The 21,857-nt window shown below is 34.1% G+C and overlaps 2 protein-coding genes across 2 annotated transcripts in view; one reads left to right on the forward strand and one right to left on the reverse strand.

Annotated features, from left to right (window-relative positions):
* The first annotated feature begins 1,632 nt into the window (after window positions 1–1,632).
* On the forward strand, window positions 1,633–10,486 carry mex3c (mex-3 RNA binding family member C). Its single transcript, XM_073833318.1, has 3 exons — window positions 1,633–1,689; window positions 1,817–2,328; window positions 5,811–10,486. The coding sequence occupies exons 2-3, from the start codon at window positions 1,845–1,847 to the stop codon at window positions 6,896–6,898; spliced, it is 1,572 nt and encodes a 523-aa protein (XP_073689419.1). The 5' UTR covers window positions 1,633–1,689; window positions 1,817–1,844; the 3' UTR covers window positions 6,899–10,486.
* A 5,032-nt stretch (window positions 10,487–15,518) lies between these two features.
* The window catches only part of LOC141313366 (mothers against decapentaplegic homolog 4-like), a 26,134-nt gene continuing 19,795 nt past the window's right edge, over window positions 15,519–21,857 (reverse strand). The window contains exons 3-5 of the mRNA XM_073832651.1: window positions 20,641–20,809; window positions 19,745–19,883; window positions 15,519–18,253 (exon numbers count right to left, since the gene is read on the reverse strand). Coding sequence (XP_073688752.1) covers window positions 18,042–18,253; window positions 19,745–19,883; window positions 20,641–20,809 — 520 coding nt within the window. The 3' untranslated portion in view covers window positions 15,519–18,041. The remainder of the gene's footprint in view (window positions 18,254–19,744; window positions 19,884–20,640; window positions 20,810–21,857) is intronic.

Genomic DNA, 21,857 nt, shown 5'->3' on the forward strand with positions numbered 1-21,857 from the left:
GTGTTAATTTTTTTAAACAAGGCTAAACGCTAAAATAATAATAATAATGATTAAATAACGATCACAACAACATCAATACGATGACTGGAAAACATCGTTTTTTTTTTACACCAGTATATAACTTATATTAAATAAAACTAATATAATTAAATATAACTTAAATTAGTGTTAGATTACATACAAACAAATAAGGAAAAACACAATGTATAGCCTAAATAAATAATAACAATATTAGGAAATTATATTATTTTATAATTTAAAAAGTGTTAAATTAAAAGTGCTACATTTAAATTATAAAAAAAGGCCTCTAAAATGTTTTTAAGGACAAAATAAATGTAAAGTTTTGACTGCTAAAGAAAAAAAATAACTTATATTAAATATAACTATATATTAAATACTAAATATATACTAAATATAACTTTATATTAGGTTACCATCAAATGAGGAAAAACCCAAGCAATGCATAGCCTAAATAAAGAAATCAACAATATTTGGAAATTATATTATTTTAGCATTTAAAAAGTGTTAAATTAAAAGGTTAAATTTAAATTAGAAATTAAAAGTGCCCTTTAAAGTGTTTTTTACAGCCAAAATAAATTGAAATGTAAAGCTTTGACTGCTAAAGAAAAGAAACTATTAGTAGATAATGAAACTGATATTATCAACATCACAATATTGAATTTCAACAATAATTTCTTGAAAAATGTCACTTTTTTTTTACCTCAGAACATATAAATTATATAACATAAAAATTAAATATCACTTACATTAGTGTTAAATTACATACAAACAAATGAGGAGAACACAAGCAATGTGGCCTAAGGAAATTATATTATTTTATAAATTAAAGTGTTAAATTAAAATTGTTACATTTAAATTATAAATAAAAAAGTGTCATATAAAGTGTTTTTACAGCCAAAATAAATTGAACTGTAAAACTTTGACTGCTAAAAAAAAAAAACAAGCAATAAATAATAAATAATAAAACTGGTATTATCAGCATCACAATATTGAATTTCAACAGAAACGTATTGAAAAATGTCACTTTTTTACTTCAGCACATATAAATCAATAAAACTAATATTATTAAATATAACTTAACTTAAAATAGTGTTAGATTAAATACAAACAAATGAGGAAAACACAAGCAATGTATAGCCTAAGCAAATTATATTTTATCATTTAAAGTGTTAAATTTAAAGTCATATATTTAAATTATAAATAGTGCCCTCTAAACTGTTTTTACGGCCAAAATAAATTGAAATGTAAACTGCTAAAGAAAAAAAAAAGAAAAATACTACTACTAAAGAAAAAAAATAAATAAATAATGAAACTGATATTATCAGCACAACAATATTGAATTTAAACAGAAATTTCCTAATAGAAAAAAAAACAGAAGTTAAATTACAAAACAAAGGAGAAACTAAAGTAAATGGTATCGATTTATATTTTTTATTATATTATTTTATAATTAATAATAAATAAATGAATAAAATAAAATAAAAAATAAAGTAATATTTTGGCTGCTAAAACGAAAGCTTACACTGTTCATCCGCGCCTGTGTGTAGCGCTGCGCTCGCAGATCGGCTGTTCACGAACCAGCCCGAGGATCCCCGAAGAACCATAAACAAAGAGATCCAGTAGAACGGGGTCACGGAACCACAGCTGCCGCTGCTAAAAACATCCGCTGTAAGTTGAAATACATTGATTAGGCTTCACGAATCGCATACTTTATTTGTGTACACTTGAATACAGTAACGGGAGCGCGGAGAACTCATTGTCGTGGCACTTTTATTTGTTTATGTGTGTCCCGCAGTGAAAGCAGGACACGTTGTTGGTCGAGCATGCCCAGTAACACAGCTCAACTCCTGGAGTCAGACGATACTGAACCGGACCTCCCGTTACCGGTTCAGAACCTGAGCGGGTTGAGCCTCCGGGATGATGAGAGTCCATCAGAACTACATGATACTTCTCATCTGGGTGTCCTGGGTGCGGTTTTGGACCTCCAGCCCTTGTCCCAAACTGGATCAGAGGAGGAAAACACCACCACTACTAACAATAACAACATCATCAGACATGATGGTGATCTGGACCAGCTAAGGGTCCGGGCCCTTACAGGCATGGAGGCACCGGGGACCGGTGGGCTCTTCCAGGACGGTCTGGGCGAGTCCCAGGGTTATCAGGTTCAGGGGAACATGATGATGGCCATGATGATGATGCAGGAGGGTGAGAGGTGTGCGCTCAATTCCAGGAGGAAGAGCGTGAACACAACAGAGTGCGTGATGGTGCCCACATCTGAGCATGTGGCGGAAATAGTTGGTCGTCAGGGTGGGTTTGTTTGATTGTTAATGTGTCATGTTTGATATTCTAACATTGTGACTCATCTTGTCTCACTTTTCAACTGTGTTAACCGTAAGGAGGCCAGTTGGATTAGTGATTCATATTTGTACTCGCCCTGTTAATATTCTCACAGACCTCTCACCTCATGAAAAAAAAAAATTATATATACATTTTGTACATATACATATGTGACCTGGCCTGGATCACAAAATCACAAAAGATTTGACTGAGATACAACTATTTGAAATCTGGAATCTGAGGGTGCACAAAAATCTAAATATTGAGAAAATCGCCTTTAAAGTTGTTTAAATGAAATTCTTATCCATGCATATTACTAATAAAAAAAATTACGTTTTGATATATTTTTGGTAGGAAATTTACAAAATATCTTCATTGAACATGATCTTTATTTAATATTCTATTAATATCTAATGATTGTTGGCATGAAAGAAAAAAGCTGTTACTACTGATATACCTGTCTATACCTGTGCTACTTATGACTGGTTTTGTGGTTCAGGGTCACATAGATATATAAGCATATAATGCAATTTAATATAACTTTTTATTATTTTAATGAAATAATCATATTACTATTAATAATGTTTTAATATGAATGTTTGATATTAATATTATTTTACCAAAATAATTTGTTTCTAAAAATTTATTTTGTATTTTTTATAAATACAAAATATATTAAAGTGTAAGTTTAGTTACTAAAATTCACCAGATTTCAGGTTAAAAACAAAAGTTAATCCATCTTTTGTAGTATATTTTCATACCTGAATGAACTTTGAACCTGGGTTATTATAGCTTACTCAAACAGAAACTAAAACCATAAAAAGCCAATTGCATTACTTGGGGTGGGGAAAAAATGTATTTGGCAACATTAAATAAAATAATAAAAATAACTAAGTAGATGTATTAAAAAACTAAAACAGAAAAAAAATCATAAACTAGTCGTATATAAAATAGACAATAAAAATAGATGTGTATAATAAAACAGAAAATAGTAAAAATTGCACAAAAAAAAATCACAATTACTAAAACTAACTAAACATTATTGTTAATTATTTATTTATAGATAGCTGTTTTTTTATAAATTTTCAAAATTGTGTTTTTTATTATGTTATCATGTTTTTATTGTGTTAGTTAGCTGTATTTTTTAGTTATTTTAATTTCATATCATAATAACCAAACTGCAGTTTGATTAATTAGAATGCACAATGCATGATTTTTAATTTTAAAATAGTTCAAAACTGAGTTATCTGTTTTTGCAAATGAACTCTTTATATATTTATTAAATCATTTTAAATTATTAAAATAAAAATGCAAAATATACATAACTGATTTAAAATAATTGCAAACTTTTGTCTCTTTTTTTAAATAAGTTAAAAAAGACAAAATCTCCTTTATATTTAATATTAGTAATTAGCCTGATCATTAGTCATAATTATTTGTTCAATATCAGTGCACTCATAATGAAACCATGATGAAAAGGGTTTTTTTAATAATACATGCTTGCGTTAACGTCATTGAAGTGCATGTGTCATGTACACTATAGATTACAGCTGCCCCACTTATCTGTAATGACGTGATGTTCCTTTACTGCACTGGATGAAAACATGTTGTGTAATACTAACAAATGAACTCAAACACAGACAACCACTGTTACTATATCAAGCATGTTAGTATTGACCAATCAGCATCCAGGATTGCACTAATTACTCTTGAGAGGAGATCACTTGTCTGTCACTGTGATTGATTAATTGATAGATGTCGTCTTAAAGGATTAGCTCCCTCCAGAATTAAAATGTCCTGATAATTTACTCACCCCATGTCATCCAAGATGTTCCAGTCTTTCTTTCTTCAGTCGAAAAGAAAGGTTTTTGAGGAAAACATTCCAGGATTTTTCTCCATATGGTGAACTTCAACGGGAATCAATGGGTTGAAGGTCCAAATTGCAGTTTCAGTGCAGCTTCAAAGGGCTATACTTGATCCCAGCCAAGGAATAAGGGTCTTATCTAACGAAACAATCATTCATTTTATTAAAAAATACAAATGTATATACTTTTTAATAGAGCTGCCCCCAATAGTCAACTAACCGTCTAATGAGAAGAGGCTTGGTCGACCAAAATTTTATTAGTCGCAGAAAAAAAAAAATCCACAGGAAGTGGCGACATCCAAACGCTCACCTATTACTCACCTAAATTATGTTGTAGTAACTTTACATGGCCGCTTTATCTAACGTTAACCTACAAAAATGTGTGGAAGCTGAACAATAGCGCACTCCCTACATGACAGATGGAGGCGCCGGTGCGGTCACTTGCTCTTAAAATACTCATTTTTGGTCAGACAGATAAACGTAATACATCTTTCGAATCTGTATAGACTCCATTTATTTGTGTGCTCTCAGAATACTAACGAAACGTTGTGCTTTTGTAAAATAATGAATGCAAACAATGTGCAATGCGGTCTCTGTGCACTTGAGTGCAAAACTTTGAAACTCTGTGTATACTTGCCTTACAGACATGAAAAATATAGACTATCTATAGAGAGTGAAATGTCTACTTTTAAATGAACCAATTCAAATAGAAAACAAATATTCTCAGATTATGTAATCCGTATGAAAGATGCATACAGGCGCATCCACTACAGCAGAGATGATGAGTCAGTGCTGTCGACTTCTCTTAAACCGAAAACAAAGAAAACACTAGTTTATCAATAAAATATCAAAATGTTAATGCAGACTCCTTGCTGTTTTCCCTGACACATTCATAATTAATATATCTGTCGGTGCGCTGTGGCAAGTTTTTTTTGTGCACTTGAGCGCTTATCTAGGCAATTAAAATATCAAGGCAATTAAAGATGACTAATAGTCGACTAATGCTTAAAATGAATGACTACTAGTCGACCAGAAAAATCTTGAGTCGAGGGCAGCCCTACCTTTTAACCACAAATGCTCAACCTCACCCATTATGTAATCATGCATGCAAGATGTAGGCAGAAATACCAACCCAGTGTTTACAAAGCGAACGTGCAAAGAAAGTCAAACGCCCTTTACAAAAAAAACAATGTCGAACGATTTTAAAGTAGGAGGAGAAAATGAGAAGTTTTTCACCCTACCCTACCTTTTTAGAACTAAACTAAATGCAAGACGAGCATTTGTGGTTAAAAAGTATATACATTTTTGACCAATTGTTTCGCTAGATAAGATCCTTATTCCTTGTGTAGAGCACTGAAACTGCAATTTGGACCTTCAACCCGTTGGCCACCATTTAAGTCCACTATATGGAGAAAAATCCTGGAACGTTTTTCCCCAAACACCTTAATTTTCTTCTCAACTGCAGAAAGAAAGAACATTTTGGATGATATTGGGGTGAGTAAATTATCAGGAAATTTTAGTTCATGAACTAATCATTTAATCTAGCATTCATGTGTTGACTTGCCTTTTGTATTTCTCTTCTCCTCAGGTTGCAAGATCAAAGCTCTGAGAGCCAAGACCAACACTTACATTAAAACCCCCGTGAGAGGAGAGGAACCAGTTTTCGTAGTGACCGGCCGGAAGGAGGATGTCATCATGGCCAAGCGTGAGATTCTCTCCGCGGCCGAGCATTTTTCCCTCATCCGGGCATCTCGGAACAAAGTGACGCCGACAAACACCGTTCCTTGCCATCCGGGACAGACCACCATCCAGGTTCGAGTGCCATATCGAATGGTAGGCCTCGTGGTGGGGCCAAAGGGAGCAACTATTAAAAGGATCCAACAGCAAACCCACACTTACATCGTGACGCCGAGCCGGGACAAAGAACCAGTGTTTGAGGTGACCGGGATGCCTGAGAATGTTGACCGAGCTCGGGAGGAGATCGAAGCTCATATTGCGATGCGAACCGCTGGAAGTGTGGATACAACTGTGGACGATGATGATTTCCACTACAACGGCACTGATGTTGGATTTGAGGCGGGCAGCAACGGAGCTTGGCTGTTCTCCGGCGGTGTTTCAAAGTTCCACGGCAATGCTGCAGGATATCGCAACGACAGCTCCAGCTCGCTTGGAAGCAACTCTAGCGAGTCTTACTACAGTGGGAAAGGCAGCGGAGTTGCGGATCTCAGTCCTGGCAGTAGCGGAGGCACATTTTGGTTTGGCGATTCCCAGTTGCCCATAGGATCCGAAGATCCTGCGGGATACGATGGGCTAACGATGACGGCGCCTTCTGCCAATCCATTGTGGAGCGCTTTTGAGCGGGGAGGTGCGAGCTTGCCCACTACGCCGAGGCTCTCTCCGTCTCTTCTGGCACGCCTGTCTCCATCCCTTCCGGAGGATCATCCGCTGGTTCGGTTGGTGCAGGAGAATTCTCAGAGCCTCCCAGCCTTTGGGTCCGCGTTTTCTCCGTCTAGCGACAGCACTGGCTCCAGCTCTCCGCCGGATGTGCGCACTTATCCCAAACACAGCCAAGTTCCTGCGTGCGTACGTTGCGGAGACAACATGGCGGCGCTCGTCCTGGGAGGGCAAAACCTTGTTTGTTTGGAGTGCTCCAACTCCATCCTGCAAAACGCATAGAGAGAGAGTTAAAAATTGGGATCAGGAGGAGCAAACTGGTTTATTTTTTACATTGAAATACTTCCTTACGTTTAAACTGGGAAATGCAGGTTTTTGATTAATAACCACAGTTGAGTTCATCTCGAAGATTTCATTTAGCTGTCGCGTCGTTCTTGCGGCGTTCAGAGCAGCGCTGGGGTTTAGCAGTGCTAAATTGCCATCATCTGTGTTTTTGGTGTTGTTTTGTTTTCAAAGTATCGACTCTGTTTACATTTTCATGTGCCTGATTCCATGACGGTGGTGGTGTGGATTGGCGATGTTGCTGCAAAAGCATCTGTGGCCTTTAGTTTCTGTTTTACAACACTAGAGTCAAGCAGTACGCAAACATAAAGAGCTGTTCTGAACTTTCAGCTCACAACTACTTTAAACACCTCCATGCACATTATGAAATTTAAGGGCATTGCATGTCGTCACTAAAGAAATTATGCTGAAGTTTGCTAAAAATGTACTCGCCTTCATTTTCATCAGAACAGATTTGGAGAAGTTTAACGTTTCATCACTTGCTCACCAGTAGATCCTCTGCAGTGAATGGGTGCCATCGGAATGAGAGTCTAAACGGCTGATAAAAACATTACAATAATTCACAAGTAATCCACACCACTTCACTACATCAATTAACATCTTGAGAAGCCAAAAGCTGCGTATCTGTAAGAAACAAATCCATTAAGATGTTTCCATCAAGCCCGCTTCCGCCATGTATAAAAAAATATAATTGCTACTTTTTACCTAAGAATTGTGTGATGCACAATTTTATCTCAGAATTGAGATATAAACTTGCAATTGAGTTATAAAGTCACAATTGCCAGACATAAACTCGCAATTCTCAGAAATAAAGTCAAATTTGCGAGATGTAAACACACAATTCGGACTATTTTTCTCAGAACTACGAGTTTATATCTTTGCGAGTCATTAAGTCAGAATTGAGAGATATAAACTCGCAATTCCCAGAACATCAGTCTCCTTTTTCCTCTCAAAACTGAACTTTGTAACTCGCAATTGCGAGTTTATATCTGACTTTATTTCTCTGAATTGCGACTGTTTCCCAGGATTGCAAGTTTATTTTTGAAAATTGCGAGTTTATATCTCACAATTCGGATTTTATAACTCGCAGCCGCAAGTTTATATCTCACAATTCGGATTTTATAACTCGCAGCCGCAAGTTTATATCTGACAATTGAGCAAAAAAGCAAAAAAATTTATAAAAGAACAATTGCGAGGAAAAATGTCAGAATTGTGACTATTTCTCGCAAGTCTGACTATAACTCGGCATTACAAGTTTATATCCCACAATTCTGACTTTATAACACACAATTGAGAGTTTATAGAATTGCAAGACGTGAACTCACAACTGCGAAAAAAAAGTCAAAATTGCGACTATTTCTCAGAATTGTGAGTTTGTATCTTAAAGTTTTGAGAAAAAAGTCAAAATTGCGAGATATAAACTCGCAATTGCGAGATAAAAGTCAGAATTGTGACTAACTCGCAATTGCAAGTTTATATCTTGCAATTATGACTTATTTCTCAGGATTGTGAGTTTATTTCTGAAAATTGTGAGTTTATATCTCACAATTTTGACTTCATAAAACAGTGGTGAGTTTAAATCTCACAATTTTGAGAAAAAAAAGTCAGAATTGTGAGAAAAAGTCAGAATTGTGACTATTTCTCAGGATTGCAAGTTTATTTTGAAAAACTGATTTTATCTCACATTTCGGACTTTATAACTCATAACTGCAAGTTTATATCTTACAATTCTAGGAAAAGTCAGAATTACGAAATAAAAAGTTGCATTACCTTTTTTTTTTTTTTTTTTTACATTTTTTATTCAGTGACACAAACGGGCTTATAAATATGAGTCTATAATCTATAAGAACACTTCCTTCAGCCACATCAAAATCTTTGATATTTGTTTAAAGCTGTTTTGGCTTGTAAGTGGTGCTTGATCTATGCAGATTTCTCTCCTGATTCTGAAGAGATAACCTTTTCACTGGAGAAAGCAATATTTTAGCTAGGAAGCAACGGTTTTGAAGTTAAAACGCACTAATGATGGATTTGTTTCTTACAAACATGCAGCTTTTCATGTCACAAGTTGTTATTTGATGGACTGGAGTGATGTGGATTACTTGTGGATTATTGTGACATTTTTATCAGCTGTTTGGACTCTCATTCTGACGGCACCCATTCACTGCAGAGCAAGTGATGTAATGCTACATTTCTCACAATCTGTTCCCATAAAGAAACAAACTCATTTACATCTTGGATGGCCTAAAGGTGACTACATTTTCTGCAAATTTTCAATTTTAGGTATACCAATCTTTAAACATGCATTTAAACATTGGTTGTGCTTGCGTTTCATATGAATTCCACATTCAATAATGTTTCCATCCACATATTTATATGCAAATATTTGGATTTTGTATAAAATAGCCGGAGATAAAAAATGCACATTGGGATGGCTAGTTTTTTTTTTTTTTTTTGGTCAGTAATAGAGCATGCACCAATAAATTCCCAAACATGCACCAACTTTTTATTATTTTTGCACCATTTTCCTAGGAAGTTATGATTTTATTTTCTTGAACACATGAGAAGCTATCTGTGCTTTATTCTCAAATGCTTTATGCGATATTCTCAACTTTTGATGGAAACATTAAGTAGATTGATAATGCATGCAAAATACAAACAGATGTTTCACGCACAAGGTCCTTTTTCGTAAGTTGCATTCTAGTATGTGTTGGAATCCTCTCATTGCCTTAAATGAATGGGTCCTGCCGGACCATCACAGGATGTCGTACCGAGAGGAACGGGTCACTTAGGACCTGAAAGGAGAGGTTTTGTTTAGGCTGACACGGCTACTTGCGCCTTTTTTCGCAAACACCACTAAACTCAGAGAAACTAAGGCTTCAGAGATCCATAACCTCTCGAGATTCACCTTGACAGGTTTTGTTTTTTGTTTTTAAATTTTGTAGTATTTCTGTAGTTTATATTTCATATTCAAATACATATATATATATTAAGATTTAAGAGATATATTAAGACTATCTGGCAAGCAGTCGGCTGCCGTAAGTATTAGCTTGTAGAGTATTGATGTTAGGTACTATAGAGCAGGAAAGAGCACACCTGCATGTTTTATTATCTAACGATTCCTGAACCGCAACAAAAAAAGCCAAGGATCCTATATATATATATATATATATATATATATATATATATATATATATATATATATATATATATTCGCTGCATTAGATCTGCATACTACAACATTACGAACAATAAAGTCCTATGTTTAATATGAATTTTAGGAATTTTATGTTTATCAGAGGGATTTTTACCATTACACTGCAATGTTTCTGTATTTGATAATTTTACTGTTGTTTTATTATGTACTGTATATACATTTATGCAGGGACATGAAGGCATATGAGTTGTATTCTTAAAGTTTAAAAATATATTTTATGATAAATGGCCTTACTGTCCTGTGGCCAAAGCACTGATATTATATATATTTGCTGTAAAAAAGAATCAAGATTTTTATTTTTCTGATATTAAAAGTTCCTTAATAAATTGTTTCATTTAAAACCTATGTGCTTGCTGTTTGTGTGATTTGGGTTTTACCTTAAGACCATAATTTTGCACTTCAGGCTGCAGTCCAACTGCCATTGGAAGAATCAATCTATGAATAAAATATACTGGAGATATTTTATGAAATTCATGAAAAAACAAAGATTGGTAGTATACACTAAAAGTCAAAAGTTTTTGAACAGTAAGATTTTTATGTTTTATAAACCAAGCCTGCATTTATTTGATCTAAAGTACAGCAAAAACAGTACAATTCTTAAATATTTTTACTATTTAAATAGTAAAATTATTAAAAAATTGTACTGTTTTATTTTTTTTATTATTAAAATAACTGTTTTCTGTTTGAATACATTTAAAAATTAATTTATTCCTGTGATCAGAGCTGAATTTTCAGCATCATTACTTCAGTCTTCAGTGTCACATGATCCTTCAGAAATCATTCTAAAATGCTGATTTACTGTTCAAAAAACATTTTTATTATTATTATTATTATTATTATTATTATTATCAACACTTAAAGCTGCAGAGTATATCTGAAGATCTTCAGGATTTATATGAAATAAAAAGCTTTTGTAACATTATACACTAGCATTAAAAAGCATTAAAAAAGCATTAAAAAGCATTATAGCATTAAAAAGCTTGGAGTCAGTATAAATATATAGATATTTTAGGGGAAAATGAATAGAAACAACTACTTTAATTTAGCAAGGATGCATTAAATTGATCAAAAGTGATGATAAAGACATTTATAATGTTACAAAAGATTTCTATTTCAGATAAATGCTGCTCTTCTGAACTTTCTATTCATCAAAGAAACCTGAAAAAAATTCTAAGCTGTTTTTAACATAAATGTTTTTTAAACTGCAAAACAGAATATTAGAGTGAGTTCTGAAGGATCATGTGACTGGAGTAATGATGCTAAAAATTCCGCTTTGAAATCACAGGAATAAATTAAATTTTAAAATATATTCAAATAGAAAGCAGTTATTTTAAAATATTTTCACATTTTTTACTGTTTTTGCTGTACTTTGGATCAAATAAATGCAGGATGCAGGATTGGTGAGCAAAAGAGACTTCTTTAAAAAACATTTGACTGGTGGTATAGTTCTCCCTTATGAAAAATTGCCACTGTAGGTAGTTTCAGCACAAATACAACTTACCGCAGTCATCATTAAATTTAGGTACAGTGGAAACTACCATAGTTTTACCATGATAAATGATCAGCCTCAGGGTAATCTTCTGATCTTGGACAAAAACACTGAAGCGAATTTTACATAGCAACCAAACATTTAAAAAATTACAAACCATAATTGTCACATTTAATCATTTCAGAGAGAACATCCGCATTGTTAAATGACATTAATGACTGAAAGTAATCAAATACTACAGTAAGTACTGTAATAGTATGTTTCAGTCGAATAATGATTTCAGTCATTATGTTGATGAGCATTAACAGAAAAGCGCTAATATGTGAAGAAACACTGGAAAATCTCCATGAGCTTGAACAACCTGCTCAACAAGTCCCTCATTCGCACACTTCAACTGTCTCTGTTGACACACAGGCCATGTTCCGAATGGAATACTAGTGTACTACAGAGTGTATAGTTCATACTGGGTTTGTAAAACTAGTTTCTTTTATTATTGTCAGCTTAATGCACTTGTTTAGGATTTGTAATTGTAACTTTTGGCATTCTGATCAAATACTAAATCAAGAATGAGAAGATTATGGCTCACATTGCTGCAATATACTCTGTTTATTACTCTAGTCACACTGAAATTCAATCAAATTGAGTATTATGTATTGTGCTTTGTGATCACATATGTAACCCTGGACCACAAAACCAGTCTTAAAGGAACACTCCACTTTTTTTGGAAATAGGCTCATTCTCCAACTCCCCCCGAGTTAATAAGTTGATTTTTACTGTTTTGAAATTCATTCAGCCGTTCTCCTGTTCTGGCGATATCACTTTTAGCATAGCTTAGCATAAATCATTGAATCCTATTAGACCAGTAGCATCACGTTCAAAAATGACCAACGAGTTTCGATATTTGTCCTATTTAAAACTTGACTCTTCTGTAGTTATATCGCGTACTAAGACCGGTGGAAATGTAAAGATACGGTTTTCTAGGCCGATAAGATTAGGAACTACACTCCCATTCCGGCGTAATAGTCAAGGAAGTTTGCTGCCGTAACATGGCCGAAGCAGGCGCAATAACACCACACAGCACATGTGCAAATGTTTACTTCCGTCAACATATCCAACGTGCATGCACAGCACAGATAGCGTTCCTCGCCATGGAGACATTTGTGAGAGACGATTTAGAGGATATTTACTTTGGTGCAGATCCTAAACCGTATCAATTTGAACCAGAATTCACTGAAGCTAAGGTTTTGGTACGCGAAAGACAAGAAAGTGTGTCTGAACTGCCTGGGACAGAAGGGATGAGGAGAGCAGATTCGCGCTGGTGGGGCTTGCCAACCCATGCCAACTAAAAGTGAGTGCCTGTGTTGTCGCGAGTGGGACTAGGTATTGCCATCGATGGCAAGGGTGGATCTACCTGATGAGGAAGTGTCAGGTCGCAACATCCGAGGACTTGGATGCAATGCTGCATCCTGCAATAGTCGATTTTTTTTTCCGGTTTGACAAAATAAACTAGAAAAAACGTCACACGCCGAGTGGACCTAATGGCCAGCTGTCGCAAGAGTAAGTTATTCCTGCTACATTATATAATATAAAGATTTTAAATGCATACTGTCAGTTTGCATTTTCAGGCTTACATTCATGATGTACACTTTTACTCAAAACTGACTTTAAAACACCACCGACTGTTCGCAATAACTTTCTTTTGCAATCACACATGGAATTTGGTCATAGCAAATACTAAGCCAACTGTTCGCCCAAACCTAGTCATCAGGGGTTGCATTTCACAGGTAACGTTAGCAATTAATCATGTTTCACTTACAGCCGTGGGCGATGCTCCTCGTTGTCCTGTCTGTAACGTTAGTTTGAAGATTGTTGGGATCGCCGTGTCCTTTAGACGCCGTGCTGTAGTATCGGTAAAACTATCCAAATAGTCATCTGGTTCAAAATTCTCGGAGCAAACACGCCATTTCTTGATCGTTTCTAACGGTGTTTTGAGATCTATGTTCAGAGCAGCCAGCCATTGATTCATTAGTCGAAATTGCTTTTTTTTTCGTGGGAATTCTATGAAAGATGGTAGTAGATTACGTCTTCGACTTACTATCACAGCCCCTTACAATCCACATAACCATAGCTAATCACACACAGGTAAATCCAGCCACTAACAATTTACCAGCTGCAACTCTGACAGCTGCAACAACCGGAATTACACAAACTTAGCACCGGTCACATTGGAAGTTACCTAGCTGGGATCTAATTTCAGGCGCTGTGTGATATTAATGCGCCTGCTTCGGCCATGTTACGGCAGCAAACTTCCTCGACTATTACGCCGGAATGGGAGTGTAGTTCCTAATCTTATCAGCCTAGAAAACCGCTGCTTTACATTTCTGCTGGTCTTAGTACACAATATAACTACAGAAGAGTCAAGTTTTAAATAGGACAAATATCGAAACTCGTTGGTCATTTTTGAACGCAATGCTACTGGTCTAATAGGATTCAATGATTTATGCTAAGCTATGCTAAAAGTGATATCGCCAGAACAAGAGAACGGCTGAATGGATTTCAAAACGGTAAAAATCAACTTATTAACTCGGGGGGAGCTGGAGAATGAGCCTATTTCCAAAAAAAGTGGAGTGTTCCTTTAAGTAGCACGGGTATATTTGTAGCAATAGCCAAAAATACATTGTATGGGTCAAAATGAGCAATTTTTCTTTTCTGCTAAAAAACATTAGGATATTAAATAAAGATCATGTTCCATGAAGATATTTTGTAAGTTTCCTACCGTAAAGATATCAAAACTGAATTTTGGATTAGTAATATGCATTGCTAAGAACATTAATTGGACAACTTTAAAGGCGATTTTCTCAATATTTAGATTTTTTTGCACCCTCAGATTTCAGATCTCAGCCAAATATTGTTCTTAACAAACCAAACATCAATAAAAAAAGCTTATTTATTCAGCTTTCAGATGATGTATAAATCTCAATTTTAAAAAAACTTGACCCTTATGACTGGTTTTGTGGTCCAGGGTCACATATAAAATAATAATCATGTATAAATAAAATAAAAAAACTACTGAAAAAAAAAAAATAAAAAATAAAAATTACAATTACTAAAACTTAACTTAACTTAACTAAAATTAAAATACAAATTGCAAAATATAACTAAAAACTGATTCAAAATATTTGCAAACTTGTCTTTTTTTTTTTAAATAAGTTTTTATTTTTAATATTAGTAATTAGCCTGATCATTAGTAATATGCATTGCTAAGAACTTCATTTGGACAATATTCTCAATATTTAGATTTTTTGCACCCTCAGATTTCAGATTTTTTTTAAATAGTTGTATCTCAGCCAAATATTGTCCTATCCAAACAAACCAAACATCAATGGAAAGCTAATTTATTCAGCTTGAGGTATAATTTTTTTTTTAATTGACCCTTGTGACTGGTTTTGCGGTTCAGGGTCACATATGCACTATGAACAATATACATACGGCAGAAATAGTAGTATGCCATTCTGAACACACCTTCATATTCAATACTTTCGCCAACTGTTTGATAATCACTGGTTGCTCCCTCTCTCTGTCTACATGATCATGCATCACTAAGAAAAAAAGATACAAATGCACATGCAATGAGAAGACACAATTGGTTAGTAGAATAAAATAACCAGAAATCTAACCAACCTGGGCTAAATGGAGAGAAAGTTTGATATCAAAGACAAAATGCACTACTTGACTCAAGGAAATCATATTTCATGTCTTCTAATAATCTAAATTTCACTGTGACTGCTCTCAGTTTGTTGAGACAGAGCCCTTCCAGGGAAAGTTTAGGAAAAATCATCACAGGTGATATAAAGTAACCAAGTGCTTTAAATGAGTTATCGTTAAAGTTATAAAAAATGCAAAAATAAAAAACATGAACACACACAAAGAACATTCTGGCCACATACTCACTGCAAAGATTTGAAAGTGACAATAGTGTTTTCTTGCAGTCTTCTTGAATCCTGTTCCATATGCGTCATTCATCAAAAAACTATACATAAAAGCCATTTCTGAACAATGAAATGAAACTGAATATGTAAATTACACTGTCGTTCAAAAGTTTTTAAAAAAAAGCCCTTTCTGCTCATCAAGGCTACATTTATTTCATTAAAATACAGAAAAAAGGGTAACACTTTACAATAAGGTTCATTAGTTAAACATTAGTTAATGTATTAACTAACATGAACTAACCATGAGCAATACATTTGTTACTGTATTTACTAATCTAGTTAACATTAGTTAACGGAAATACAGTTGTTCATTGTTTGTTCATGTTAGTTCACACTGCATTAACTAATGTTAACAAAATTTTAATAATGTATTAGTAAATGTTGAAATTAACATTAACACAGATTAATAAATGCTGTATAAGTGCAGTTCATTATTAGTTCATGTTAACTAATGTGGTTAACTAATGTTAACTAATGAACCTTATTGTAAAGTGTTACCGAAAAAAGTAATATTGTGGAATATTATTGCAATTTAAATAGTGGTTTTCTACTTTAATATATTTTTAAAAATGTTTTTTGGAACCTGTGATACTTTAAGGATTATTTGATGAATAAAAGTTAAAAAGAACAGCATTTATTCAAACTACAGTCTTTACTATCACTTTTTATCAATTTAACACATCCTTGCTGAATAAAATTATTCATTTCTTTCAAAGAAAGAAAGAAAGAAAAAAATTACTAGCCCTTAAGCTTTAAAGTATATTCAAATAGAAAACCACTACTTTAAACTGTAATAATATTTCACAAAAATATCAAATAAATGCATCATGATGAGCAAAAAAGACTTCAACTTCTTTTGAACTGCAGTGTATACACAGTTGAAGACAAAAATGTACATACACCTTGCAGAATCTAGATCAAAATAAGAGGGATCATACAAAATGCATGTTATTTTTTATTTAGCACTGACCTGAATAAGACATTTCACATAAAAGACGTTTACATATAGTCCACACAAGAAAATAGTTGAATTTATAAATACAACCCCGGTCAAAAGTTTACATACACTTGATTATTAATACTGTGTTGTTACCTGAATGATCCACAGCTGTTTTTTTGTTTAGAGTCCCTTGTTTGTCCTCAACAGTTAACCTGCCTGCTGTTCTTTAGAAAAATACTTCAGTTCCCACAAATTCTTTGGCTTTTCAGCATTTTTGACAACAATGACTGATTTTGAGATCCATCTTTTCACACTGAGGACAACTGAGGGACTCATATGCAACTATTACAGAAGGTTCAAACACTCACTGAGCTGGGGGTGAAAACTTTTTAAGTAAATTGAACTTATTTTGTCTTCTGGGAAACATGTAAGCATCTTTTGTAGCGTCTGAAGGGCAGTACTAAATGAAAAAATATGATATTTAGGCAAAATAAGAAAAATGTACACATCTCCATTCTGTTCAAAAGTTTTCACCCCCTGCTCTTAATGCATTATGTTTCCTTCTGAAGCATCAGTGAGTGTTTGAACCTTCTGTAATAGTTGCATATGAGTCTCTCGGTTGTCCTCAGTGTGAAAAGAATGGATCTCAAAATCATACAGTCATTGTTGGAAAGGGTTCAAATACACAAAAATGCTGGAAAACCAAAAAATTTGTGGGACCTGAAGGATTTTTCTGAAGAACGGCAGGTAGTTTAACTGTTCAGGACAAACAAGGGACAAAGGGGGTCTCTGAACAAAACAACACAGCTGTGGATCATTCAGGTAACAACACAGTATTAAGAATCAAGAGGATGTAAATACAACTATTATTTTCTCTTGTGGACTATATGTAAATGTCTCTCATGTGAAATATCTTTTTCAGGTCAGTACTAAATAAAAATAAATAAAATGCATTTTGTATGACCCCTCTTATTTTGCTCAAATAATTAACATTTTGCAGATTCTGCAAGGTGTAGGTAAACTTTTGACTTCAACTGTATATGTGTCTGTAAATGACTGTGTGCACAGCACAGGATTGAGGTCTGAAGAGGAGTGACATCTGGATTTTGCTGCAGTGTGTATGTGGCCACTGTACACATTTGACTCACACTGCATTAAATGCAATATGAAATCTCCACACACGTCCATTCCAACCATTCTGCATCCATTTCCTGTTTGAACATCAAAAGTCAAGGTCTCTATTTTAAAAAAGGGTCACTTTACTATGTTTTGATGTTGGATCTATCAGAGTTAGTGTTGTTTTAGTAGTATTGCTGGTTTTCAATGTTTGGCCAGGCGGCGTAACAAATCAGTGTAGACTCTGCTGAAAGTCATGGCTAAGGTCAGAAGTCAGCGGAGTCATTTTTCAACTATATGCACTGTAATAAGGTTGAGGGTTAAATGTTCGAGCATCAGTCCAGAGGTTGTGGGTCGGCTACAGGCATGGTGTGCAGAACCTCGTCCAAGAGCTGCAGGGCACGGTGCAAATGAATTTCGATCCAACACGGGGTCTCCTTGATGCTCTGGCGAGGGTAATCAGGTCCCCAGCCCTTGACGAAACTCATGCGCAGAATGCAAAGACGCCGCAGGTCGTCCACGCCAATGCCGGCTGCAGCAGACAGACCTGAGGACAGGCGGACAGAATCATTACTAAACCCAGGAAATGTTAGTACACTGTTTTGCCTGCATCGGCGGGTGAATGCAGATGTTCAAGAACACTTAACGGAACTCATCAATAATTAAATTATATATGTGACCCTGGACCACAAAACCAGTCTTAAGTCGCTGGGGTATATTTGTAGCAATAGCCAAAAATACATTGTATGGGTCAAAATTTTTGATTTTTCTTTTATGCCAAAAATCATTAAGAAATTAAGTAAAGATCATGTTCCATGAAGATTTTTTGTAAAATGTCCTATCCTAACAAACCATACATCAATAGAAAGCTTATTTATTGAGCTTTCATATGATGTATAAATCTCAGTTTTGTCAAATTTAACCTTATGACTGGTTTTGTGGTCCAGGGTCACACACACACACACACACATATATATATATGTCATGACAATCATTTACTGATTTGTCTAAGAAAAAATTTAAATCATTTATTACAAGCATTAAAAAAAAGAATTATGAAATAGAATAATTTCACAGAAATTTAACAGAAATAAATGTCACAGAATTATTTGTTACTAATATTTTAAAAAAAGTTACTAGAACAGTGTTTAAAATGTTAGAGTATTTATTTATTTATTATTTTAATCCTTATAGGATCTGAACAACCCCAAAAAATGAAGTTCCTTTATTTTGCATTTAAATAAATTAAATTAAATTAAATTAAATTATTTTATTTTATTTTATTAATCCTTATAGGATCCGAACATCCTGCAAGTCATCTGGTCCCAGTATGTATATATACACAAAACCTTATAGGTTCCGACCATCTGGAAAATCATTTAGTTCCTGTATTTTATCTATTTTTTTTTTTTTTTTCTTTTTTTTTTACAAAGAAGGATCCAAACATCATGAACCACTTGGTTCCACTATTAAAAAAAATTAACAGAACAAAATGTGACCCTGGACCACAAAGCCAGTCATAAGGGTAAATTTTTTAAGTTAAGATTTATACATAATAAATAAAACAAATGATAAATAAGCTTTCCATTGTTGTATGGTTTGTTAGGATAAGACAATATTTGGCCGAGATACAACTATTCGAAAATCTGGAATCTGAGATTGAAAAAAAATCTAAATACTAAGAAAATCACCTTTAAACTTGTCCAAATGAAGTTCTTAGCAATGCATATTACTAATCAAAAATTAAGTTTGATATATTTACAGTTAGAAATTTACAAAATATCTTAATGGAACATGATCATCACTCTTTGGCATAAAAGAAAAATCAATAATTTTGACCCATACAATGTATTGTTGGCTATTGCTACAAATATTCCCGTGCTACTTAAGACTGGTTTTGTGGTCCAGTCATGAATATTATGAAAAAAATACAAAAAATAAAAAACAAATAAAACCAATAATGGAACTGAACTATTTAAAAAAAGAAAACTGACGTAATATGAATCTATCCATGCAAATGAAAGTTAATAAGACTCACTGATAGCAGGAGCGATGCCTCCCACCGAACCCGGGCCCGGGATGTTTCCCGCCACCGCAGCCGCCTGCGCAGCAGCCGCAGCCTGAGCCGTCGCCGCCTGCTGCTGCATCTGCCGATGACACTGACGCAGATCAAACACCTGCAGGCACAAAACACACACATTACACCAGAGGCTAATTTAATGCAACCTCACGCCTTTGATATTCAGCAGTGATGAAGATGTTGAATTATGCAGTGTGAGCAGTGAAAACATATGGATTTGTTTTTGAATGTGGCACTCCTGCTGCCATACTATACACACTTTGTTTTAGTAAAACCCATGAAAAGAACATTACAGTTTATACTACAAGGCCGTTGAATGCTTGAATCTGATTGGCTGACGAACGTTCTAATGGTGTGCATTATTTTCAGGGAAATGCACAGCGAACGTAGCTCCAGGCAGATTTTGACCGCATTACATGTCTATATCACTTCGCCACATGATTTCAGTTATTTCAAAGGTCCTTACAGCCCAAAACAACAAAAAACAAAAACCCACAACGACACTGGCCAAACTAATAATTACAGTAAACAATAGGAAAAAAACAACCATGTTTTTTGCCACAATATTACGTTTTATTACGTAGAGAAAGCCCATACTCTATTTCTCTCACTCTTTCTCAACAGCAACAAAGGTGTTGGATGAGCTGCGTGAGAAATTAATCCTACACACAATAGCGTTTTAAGGACAAAAAACGGATGAATGTCTTGAAATATATCATCTGATCGATGTCTTGAGGTAACCGTAGTGTAAGCAGAATAATTGACTTCGGTCTGTTGAATTCTACGAAAAAAATGCACACCCTAGGTTTACTCTGCTTCGTGGAATGGGCAAAGGAGGTCAGTGCTTGTGTTACCTTAATGTAGGCACTGGGGTAAATCTTGTGGACGGCGTCACCCGGAGCTCGTCCAGCCTCACGGTCCAGATAATAACTCTGGACAAAGACTGCGTGGTCACTGAGACACCGCACCCACACGTCACCTTCTCCTTTACACTCCAGCTGAACACCTTTACCGATATGAAGCCTGGAGGACGGAAAAACAGAGAGGCATTTAGTTGTTTGCAGCTTAGTAGGGAGAATTGTGGATAGGTGTGGAGGAGAAAAGACAATCCAATCGACTTAATGTTTTGTCATTCAGCACTGTTGGTTACACTTCTTAAGAACCAGGATTATTACTTTAACTAAAACCATAAAAAATAATTGTATTTAATTATTAATAAACAAACAATATAATTTCATATTTATTATTTAATGTTAATACAAATTTTAATTATAAACTTAAATAATGTTTTAATAATACTTCACAAGGACCAGTTTTCTAAAACTAAAACCATGACAAACATACATAATTTTGATTGTAAAGAAACTTTTCATTTTTAATATTCTAAATAAACATCTTTATTACTTGAAATAAATCTTTAACTGAAATATAATAAAACATAAAAAGACTATGGAAAAACAAATAGAAATGACTTTAAAAAGATACTTAACAAAAATTTTAAATCTAAAATTAAATTAAAAGGTAAAAAATTTATTAAATATATTTAAAAAAATATATACTTCAAAATATAAATAAAAACTATAATGCTAGCTCAGTGATACTGAAATAACACTGATAAGAACACAGTGTTAGGGCTATTTAGATTTTATTATATTTCAGCTTTACTTACTAGTTTTCATTTCTGTTTACAATAATAATCCTGTCAGGGACAGACTAATTCTTATATTGCATTTAATTTAGTTTAACTTGATGTACTAAAATAACTAAATTTCAGGGGGGAAAAACCCTATATGTGAGCCTGGACCACAGTTTACATCATGATTTACATCATCTGAAAGCTTTCCATTGATGTATGGTTTGTTAGGATAGGACAATATTTGACCAAGATACAACTATTTGAAAATCTGAAACCTGAGGATGCAAAAAAAAAATCTAAATACTGAGAAAATTTTAAAGTTGTTCAAATGAAGCTCTTAGCAATGCATATTACTAATCAAAAATGATGTTTATATGTTTATATATATATATATATATATATATAATATATATATATATATATATATATATATAT

Source organism: Garra rufa, chromosome 1, assembly GCF_049309525.1.
Source record: "Garra rufa chromosome 1, GarRuf1.0, whole genome shotgun sequence".
Taxonomy (NCBI): domain Eukaryota; kingdom Metazoa; phylum Chordata; class Actinopteri; order Cypriniformes; family Cyprinidae; genus Garra; species Garra rufa.